Genomic DNA, 9421 nt, shown 5'->3' with positions numbered 1-9421 from the left:
GCCTGGCAACACAGAGACAGGCTGAGACAAACATGACATACTAGGAAGGGAAAACAGGAAACACAAAGGGAGAGGCAAAGTCTAAACCTCCAACAGTTCTCTTTGAAGTTAGTAGGGAACATGGTAATACATTAGTTGATCTCATTATATGGACATCTGGAAGTCTGTTTTCCTCTCGGCTGAAGTAATTCTTGGTCAAATTAATAATGAAGAAGCTTGTTTGGTTTGATGAGTATCAGATGGTATCAGATCTCTACGTATCATGTTGTGTAATCTCGATGTACCAAAGCCAATTTTCCAGCAATAAGATGTTTATTTTTCTCTTTCATGAGATGTGAATGTGCTTATTCCATAACTCTATGGTTATTTTTTACATTACAGTAAGTTTCACTGCATTTTCTTAAAACAGATTGGTTTTAATGTCCTTATCTTGTTTCCCTTTTGTTTTCTAAAGATTACGCCTTTTTTTCTTTACTGACAACATGTTCTGGTTTTCTCTGCTTATTTACACCATCATGTCTAAAACCTGATGAGACAAATTCATCCTTTGTCTGTTATACTTCTACTGTTTCCTACCGGAAAACTTTAATCAACCTAATTAAATATGAGGAAACTGATTTTTTATTTTCACCAAAAAGTGAAAGATGAGTTAAGCTCTCAAGAAAACAACTTAACAGCGAACATGGAGCAGTCTGGAGCGTCAGAGCAGGCCAGAGAGAGAAGGACCGCATACTTCACACAGGAGGAGCAGGAGGTGATCATGAGGAAGTATGACGAGGTGAAACATGTAATTAACGTTAAAAGCAACACCGTCGCCGCTGCTAAAGCACGGAAGGAGTGCTGGCAGAAAATTGCTGACAGTCTAAATGCGTAAGTGTAGTGGTGTAGTGCAAAAAAAAAAAATCTTTTGTGCCATTATCATCCTGAAATAACACTGTTCAACATGCACTTTTACTGTAACATGCAACATACTTCTTAGATGAATTTATTCATTTGTTCATTCCTATCGTGTTAACATTTTTTTTTGTGAGACATGTAGCCCATACGAGCCCTACATGAATTCCTGTCACAATTTTAATACAGGCAATAAAATATTGTCATGGAAGAGAAGTGTTGGCATTGAAGATCTTATTAAGGCAATGAGAGTTCTTCATTCCTTTTAACTAGAAAGTGTCATGTACTACCAACCCCTCCCTGGAAAACCGGTAACTTTCATAAAGGTGGTTATCCGAAAAAGAGAGTGGGTCGGGCTCCGATGTCCACGGGATCCTCTAAGAAAGGACAAGCCATCTTTTCGTGAGGGCTCATTGGTCAGTGGGCGGGGTTTTTATAGTCCGCGAGTTCAATCTGGAACCTAACCTGCCCCGGAGCAGGTTAGCCGTTGCATATGTTGCATATGTTGCCATGGAGACTCGCCTCGCTGAGGTGTGATCCCGTGTCGTAGAACAGGGAATCTGGAACCTATCCTCAAAGCTACCTCGCTAGGCAGTAATCCTGCTTCGTAGAACAGGGCCCTGATCTCATGTTGCCAAAGCACACCATCACACAGAACACAAACAGAACAATGAACAATCACAAAAAAATACAGATCAAGACAGCACTTGACATTGCCTGGCAAGTAGGTTAAGTCAGAAAGGTAGACTGTTCAGTACAGCAAGAGCAGATGGAACAAAACTCCTCTTAACACGGGCCCTTCTGTATTCTAGAGTCCTGTACCTGCGCCCAGAGGTAAGGAGCTGGAAGAAGTGATGGAGAGGATGCTCAGTGTCCGCGACTATTGACTTGGTAAGCCGGGCTATTGCTCTGTCGATCAGTTCTGAAATATTAGGTGTAGGCAAACGGATGACTTTGGATGCTGTGTGGGTTATTTTGAGGAGCTTATTTCTACCAACCAATCACCAACGGGATGACTATTTTTGACTGTTCATCTTGTACTGCTGTTTGTAGAAATGTGTTTTATAAGAAAAAGCATCAGCCAAGTTCGTTTCCCTCTGCCAAAGTAACCAATACACGTAAAGGGTTGCCTCAGACACACAAAAACAAAACGGCACAACTTTTAGCTCCTTCTGAAATGTCTGCACAGCGCATGTGTGTGTTCATTTATCCATGTCACCTCTGATTTGTTGACTTGGTTTCAAAGTGTGCACTGTGGGTCTGCGTAAGGCCAAGCAAAATGCTCATGTCACAAAAAAAGGGAAAAAAATACAGTTAGAGGATATAAAACTACTTTTAGTATTGATGAGTGACTTTTCTGTGATTTAGGAGGCTGAGGCATCTGGATTACAAACCCAGCATGCAGGAAGAGCCCTGGTACAGAAATGACAGTTCACCCAAAGGCTTCGTAATAACATTGTTTAGACAAGAGCTAGAGTCACAACTTCTCCCTCATCTCACTCTGTGCAGAGGTGGGATGAGATGAGATGAGATGAAAACTTAAATATTAATTATGTCATGTCATGGAAGTTTTTGACCAAAATGCTGTGACATTTGATCAGTATCAGCATTCACACAACCTGCCTGCTCAGTTTGCAGCACTTCCAGCTCATGACTCACTCAGCTGACAGTCGGTCGGTTGGTCAGTCAGCTGCCTCACAGTTACCAAAAGAGGCCTCATGCCTAAATCAAAGTATTGTCCAGTAAGCTTGACGCCCACTTGGGGAACATGAAGCATGAGGATTCAGGGATGAGTCTGAAAGCTGTGTAATATTGACATCAAGACAGAGATGACGTCAGCAGGTAAGGCTAGCTGAGGAGCTTCTGCACCACATGAGTTCCTACATCAACTGAAGTGACTTTTCTTCTTTGCTGCCTGTAAAAACATAAAATATGCCATGTTACTGTGACGGATGTTTTTCTTCAATCAGTGAAACAGCTGCGTCACGCTTTCTCTCCATCATCTCATCCTGCAGCGGTGTTCAGCAACCAGATCTTTGTTGTCAGACAACAGGAAGTACAAAGTGACGTTGATCTGTTTACAAGTGACTTTATCGGGGCCACTCCACTCTTTAAAGGTAAATTCTGATGTTTTTTGGTTGAACAGACTTTAAGCATTTTCTACCTGGATGATTCAGCATTCCTCTCCCCATGGGTAACGCCTGTACCGTAGACATGTCAACAGTTTTCTGTGGCGTCCTTTCTAACTTTCTACAGTGGGTTCTTCATTGTATTTGTAGCTTTTGGTGGGACATTTATTTATTCCTTTTTTATTTTTCAGTACCTTCAACATGGTTAAAGCAGCCTAGATTTCCTTTTCTATCTTTGAATGTTTTACTTTTTTGTAAATATTATGTGACATGCCATGTTTTGTTTATCTGATATGACAAAGTTTTTGAAGAAAGAAAGAAAAAAAACGGCCTTTTGTATTTTTGTTGAGAAATAAAAACCGAGTGCATGAGAGTCGTCTATGTGTGCCATCTGTGGATGCTGCTCAAATATCTGTTCACAGAGTGTTGGATGTTTTGTTAAGAAGCATTTAATCTGAGTACAATATAAAGTATCATGACGTGGATATAAATGATTTTACACATTTACACTGATTCTCATCAATTTTTGGACTTAAAAAAAGAAAGTATCTAAAAAGCCTGAGTGCCAAAAGCAGACAGATCCTCTGAGGAGCTTCATTGTGTTGTTTCTGCACAATCCGAAACATTCAGCCGACACATGAAGGACAAGTAAAAAACAGCATCCCATCTCTGAGGACCCACACGTGGACGTTAAGGTGCTTCAAATCCAAAACATACTGGGCTTTGGCACTGAGTCCGCTGTCCCATCAAGACTTGGTGGTGGCCTCCATATGACTTGATGGATCGATGTTGACGGCTGGATTGTTGATACGGTTTTTCCCCAGCATGTGACACCAAGGGCCACAGCGGTGTTTGCCTCTTCACTTCTTCATGATAGAGGAGATATCCAGAAACATGCTCTGAAAGAGACATAGGTTACAGTTAGCTGCTGCCTGAAAATAACACCTCTTCAAAGCCAAGATAGCCTTCCTCATCACCAGTCAGAGGTGGACAAAACAATCTAAAATGAAAGATCAAAATCAAGAATTTTGCAGAAAGGAGCAAAAGGAGGGGTCTTATATCTGTCCCTTCTCTCACAAAACACTAAACAAATAACACAAAATCAACAAAAAAAACTGCGTGAGCGTGTAGACAATCTCAGCCTTCTTACTGATGGTGCTGCTGACTACTGCTTCTCTTTATAAGCCAGTAATGATGTTGTGTCTCTAACTGCTTCATAGCCCGAAACCCATCATGAAACAGAGGACAGACCAGGGAGAAGACCGGGTAACTAGCCCACTCGCTGACCTCAACCCCAGGATGTAGCCCTGCTGATTAAAGCGAAGTGCTCGTTTTGTTGGCCATTGTGTGACGGATCATAAGGTCATGCATGGAGCTGCTTTCACTCCTGTGTTGTCCCTTCATATCTAGGCATTTGTGCTTTTGACATGTCTGTGAGTCGGAGATTTCTCTGTAAAGGTCATGAGCTTCTTCCACCCTCATCTCATCACTCTAAAACTGACACACGGTGTGCTTTTACTATAACTATCAAGAGAACATCTCTGATATCTTAACCTCTTTATCTAAGAGAGAATCTGCTGTCATGACAACCCCATAGCCCACTGATTAACCATACTTAACACGATGTTCAAATATTACCAGAACAGGAAATGTGGCCACTCACCTTTGAACATCACTCTCCATTAATTGAATGTTGTTTGTCTTTAAGATCACATGAGCAGGAGCTTATATTCAGTAAAGCGTGGCCATGAGGGGTGCATGGCTCAGCTTGGAGATTATAGCCATACATATGATTATTCATAACCCTTTTATTCATACTAAGCTGAGTCTCTTATGTTAGATGTCTTAACATCAGGTTGAACAGATTGAAATCAAAAAAGGTGAAGGAAAAATCTTATTGAGCAATATCCTCAGGAAAAAAATATTCATTTATTTTGTGATCCTACTTTTTTCTGCTGAAGAGCCACTGAAAATAAAATGATAATAAACATTCTGACTTTTTTGTTAGGTTTGTAAATATGTGACATCTCCTGGGCTCACTGTCTCAGCGTATCTGATGCTTTCTCTTTTGTTAAGTCTCTGATGTCTGAAAACCACTTCAGAGCCGTTTGATTTCTTTTTCAGCTAAAAACGTCAGCTTGCTGGCAATAGGTCATGGGTCTGTGATCTCCAAGAGTTAAGTCTTCTCTGTCCCTCTCCTGCTCTATTAAAGTAACGGCGTGTTTCGCTGGATTTGTCTCATTTAATGTTCTTGGTTTTTATTTCTGTCTATTTCAGGGACTCCTAACCTTTTCAAAGATTGCTGTGCCTAAGACCGGTGAGCACAACAGCCGATCAAAAAACAGTCAAAAACTAATGAGAAAAAGTCCAAGGATACTTTATCTGCTGTGTCTGAATCAGTCTACCTCTGGTCAAACCTTTGTGTTTCCCAAATGAACCAGCCTCCACTGATAGCGCCATCATCTCAGCTTAGTCACCTTGGACATCTCCAACAAAGACCATCAGCAGATCAAACGCTTTCGACTCGAACTGACCTCTGATTAAACCCTCACTGTGATGCAGGAAATATGCTGCTCCAACTGGCTTTGAATTTGGAAGGCGTTGTGACCCTCCTGTGAGAGTTCCCAAACCCTGGTCTGTGGCACTGTGGTCAGTTTTTCTGTCTTAGACTAGAAGCCTGGGGTGACACTGAAAAACACTGGTAAGGTCAGAAATGGCAGACAGGACCAGCTTTGTTCTTAGATTCCACCCATCTGAAAACCAACCCAAAATTAAAGTTCTAAGGGAACAGGTTATAGTCTCTTTGAGGAAAATACTTGGATGAACTATGTCCAGCTGGTCTTTATCAAATCATGGATGATTTGGGGTAAACTCTTCATAGGTTTAAAGAAGTTTGACAGATGCCAAATTATATCCAGACACGTTCATTCATCTCCACTGGACTTACCATGGACATTCTTCGGCCACCAGGGGGAGGCATCATGGGCATGTCGCCCTGCAGGGAGCCCAGTTCATCAGACTCCTCAGAGGTATGTAAGGATGGGCTGGTGGAGCCAGTCATGGAGGACAAACTCTCAGATGGAGGTCTGACCATAAAGCTGGTCTTCCTGGGGTTTGGTATCATGACCTCACTAGCTGTAGAGTTCCTGCGCTCGTCCTCATACTGTTCTCTGATAGTGCAGGGTCTGATGTTACTGCTGGACAGCAGGGCTTCAATGTGGCATGGCTGGAGTTGGAGTTGTTCCACAGTGTGAGTTGCATTGCTTTGGGCTGTTGTGATCCCCTCCGCATTGGACCAGCCCTGAGTGTTGTCCACCATGGCTGTGTGGACCTCTGAACCATCATAGGTTTGGGGGGCTTGGACGGTACAGTTCTGGCTGGTCGTCAGTGGCATCTTGGGCTGGGGGCAGATTAAGCTTGACTGGACCAGGTGAGCTAAGCTGTATTGTCTCTGTGCATCCTGATTGTTTTTGAGCCCAGTGCTGAAGAAAGGGGACTTCATGTTGGCCTCTGGAATCACTTTGAAGGTCTGGGTCAGAGGCCCATTGTGAGGTGACACATTGCTCATTACACAGAGCTGCGGTAAGGACGTCTTCCTCTTGTTCTTGTAGATCAAACTGTCGTCCTCTGTGTACCTCTCCCCGTAAAGAATCTGTTTGATCTTCCTGATGCCCAGGTGGGATATTTCCAGGATGTTTAGGCATAATGACACACCAGCAATAACGATCATGAAGACCATGAAGATGGTCTTCTCTGTGGGCCTGGAGATGTAGCAGTCCACACTATTGGGGCAGGGCAGCCTCTCACACTTATAGAGCGGCTCCAACTGGACACCATAGAGTACATACTGGCCCAGGATGAAGCAGACCTCCACCAGAGAGCGTGTAAGGATATGGATGATGTAGGTTCTCAACAGAGAGCCTCTGAGAGGAGCCTTCTTCACCTTCCTCTGCTCTTCCAGCCTCCTCAGCTCCTTCTCGATGCGTTTATGTGCATCCACTGCCAGCTCAGCATCATCCATCTCATCCTTCAGCTGGGCTCGTTTCCGGTGCCGCTCTTTCTCCAGGGCTCGGATGCAGTAAAGGGCGTGGCCCATGTAGACCAGCGAGGGCGCAGACACAAAGATGACCTGTAGGACCCAGAACCGGATGAGAGAGATGGGAAAGGCACGATCGTAACAGACTGCCTTGCAGCCTGGCTGGTCAGTGTTGCAGACAAACTCAGACTGCTCATCGTCCCATACGTCCTCAGCAGCTGCACCCAGGATCAGCATACGGAAGATGAAAAGTATGGTGAGCCAGATCTTTCCCACGATAGTGGAATGAATGTGGACCTCTTCTAGGATGCTGCCCAGCAGGTTCCAGTCACCCATGGTCAGCTTCTTACCTCTTCAGTGCCACATGTCCTCAAACTGTGGAGACACAGCATCAACATGTTACCCTCATAAAGCAGGACAGAGAACCCTCTGTTAGAAACAGGTTAGTCACTCAGACAGCAAATACTGGGGCCTGCTAGGATCCAAACTGTCAGCTCTTCAAACAGTCCATGAGGAGGTGAAAGTATGAAGGGAGTGAGACTGTTGGTTTGGGACATATAAAGTCTGCAGGAGTCACATACGTACCATAGCTCTGTGCATGTGTGTGAAACGTGTGGTAAAATGGCAGGCTGCTGGTCTTTTTTACATCCCCTTGGTACCATGAGATTTCATCATGTTTAGAAAGGACACTTTCACTGTCCTGCCCCCTAACCCCCTCCCTTCTCCCACACCAACAGTGCCAATGCCAACCAGTACCGTCAATATCTGCCTCTCTGACAGCAGGAGGTGAGATTTGTTTATGGCCTCTCTTTCACATACGGCCTGGTTCTGGAGCCCTAAACATAAAGATGTAACTGAGCCCACACAGAGGCATCACCACCTGACCACAACGATGATGATGATAATGATGGTGTTGATGATGATATGGTTTAACAGAAGCTACTACTTCCATGCAGCTCTTTATTTGGATGTGCTGTGTGCTTGTACATACATGAGTGGCTAGCATCCCTGCTGTGATTATTCAATTCAACAAAGTCTGCACCACACATCGTTCTGTAAAAGCTTTCATGAGAGAAATCCTCTAAAACACTGGACAAAAAGAGAGATTTATATAAAAACACACCACAGGGGTTGGAGTTTGTTTGTTGTTTTTATTATATATATATATATATACACCCCAGGTTCAGGAGGAGATCCAAACCAGAGCTAAAAACCAGTGTAAGTGTCTTTTAACTGTCAGGCGGACAAAAATATTCCTCTGATCTGATTTTTATTAATGTGCTGATTATGCAGCCAGACTTCCAATAAAGATGGTAATAACAGCAAAATTGATTTAAAAAAAAAAAAAAACCTCTGAACTAATCACACACCAGTTGGCGGACTGTAAATTGTTTTTACTTTTTGAATGACAGTTAATCACATTGATGGTACATGTTACACAGTGCTCTCCTTTGAATCTAACACCTGTGTCTGACAGGATAAACTTTCTCAAGCTCTGAGTTCGTCATCAACCCCCCCTGTGCTCATGGATGTGGGACCTCCATGAGAAGTGCAGAGGTAGCTGCTGGGATTGAGTCTGATGACCTGTCACATCTCTCCTCAGTGTTGTTCTGATCTGAGGTTTACCAACAGAACAAATCCTGTCCTTACCAGAAGTGATTTTTAACAATCTTATCTGACTATCAAACACAGATGAAAACACTTTTACAAGCACGCCAGGTCAGTAGTCGGTGTGCTCAGTCTGTCACCTTAAACACCACAGAGGAGGAGTGATCAAGGATGACTGTAAACTCCTGTCTTTAAGCTTTGGACTAACATCTGTCGACTCTCGTGCTGCAGGACAGTGAAGGTTTCCTTTCTGAACATGATGAAATCTGACGATACCAAGGAGATGTAAACAAACTAGCAGCCCGCCATTTTAGCACGTTTCACACACATGCACAGAGCCGTGGCACGTTTGTGACTCCTGCAGACTTTACATGTCCCAGACCAACAGTCTCACTCCCTTCATACGTTCACCTCTGAGGCGGAGGGCTCCTAGGCCCCTAGGGAATCTGCCGGGTCGCCTTTCAGCAGCACTTCCACATTTGGAGTGAATTGAAAAGGGTCAAACACACTGTGGCACTGTGGTTTCTAGGTAATAAAAGACACACCTACTGTTTAGGGTCTGTGTCTGGATTTTCAGACTAAAGACAAGAGGGAGAGATATTTCAATGGGATGTTGGAGAAATAAAACTGAAACCCAGTCGCACCGATACCTGTAAGAGCTGACTGTTCTCATCCAATCAGCTGCTCACAGAAAGCCTAATGGAACGTGAGTGAAACCGTGAGCAAACAAAGCTTTTCTCTGCACAGGATAAAA

General features: G+C 43.6%; 1 protein-coding gene across 1 annotated transcript; it reads right to left on the bottom strand.

Moving 5' to 3' along the window:
* Positions 1-3883: 3883 nt before the first annotated feature.
* On the bottom strand, positions 3884-7395 carry LOC141806425 (gap junction alpha-10 protein-like). The gene is made up of 2 exons (XM_074691955.1): positions 5971-7395; positions 3884-3922 (listed from the first exon to the last, which is right to left on the bottom strand). The coding sequence occupies exons 1-2, from the start codon at positions 7393-7395 to the stop codon at positions 3884-3886; spliced, it is 1464 nt and encodes a 487-aa protein (XP_074548056.1).
* Positions 7396-9421: the final 2026 nt, after the last annotated feature.

Source organism: Halichoeres trimaculatus, unplaced genomic scaffold, assembly GCF_033239565.1.
Source record: "Halichoeres trimaculatus isolate MK-OKI-2021-1 unplaced genomic scaffold, fHalTri1.1 fHalTri1_scaffold_17, whole genome shotgun sequence".
Lineage (NCBI taxonomy): Eukaryota > Metazoa > Chordata > Actinopteri > Labriformes > Labridae > Halichoeres > Halichoeres trimaculatus.
Note: the sequence above shows the minus strand (reverse complement) of the source record. Positions and strands in the feature narration are given on the sequence as shown.

Bases quoted from the DNA above. Each gene is read 5' to 3' on its own strand.
- LOC141806425 (XM_074691955.1), bottom strand. From the start codon at position 7,395: ATGGGTGACTGGAACCTGCTGGGCAGCATCCTAGAAGAGGTCCACATT. The intron at 3,923-5,970 runs GTAAGTCCAGTG...TGTCTCTTTCAG, and splicing joins GTGGCCGAAGAATGTCCATG to AGCATGTTTCTGGATATCTC.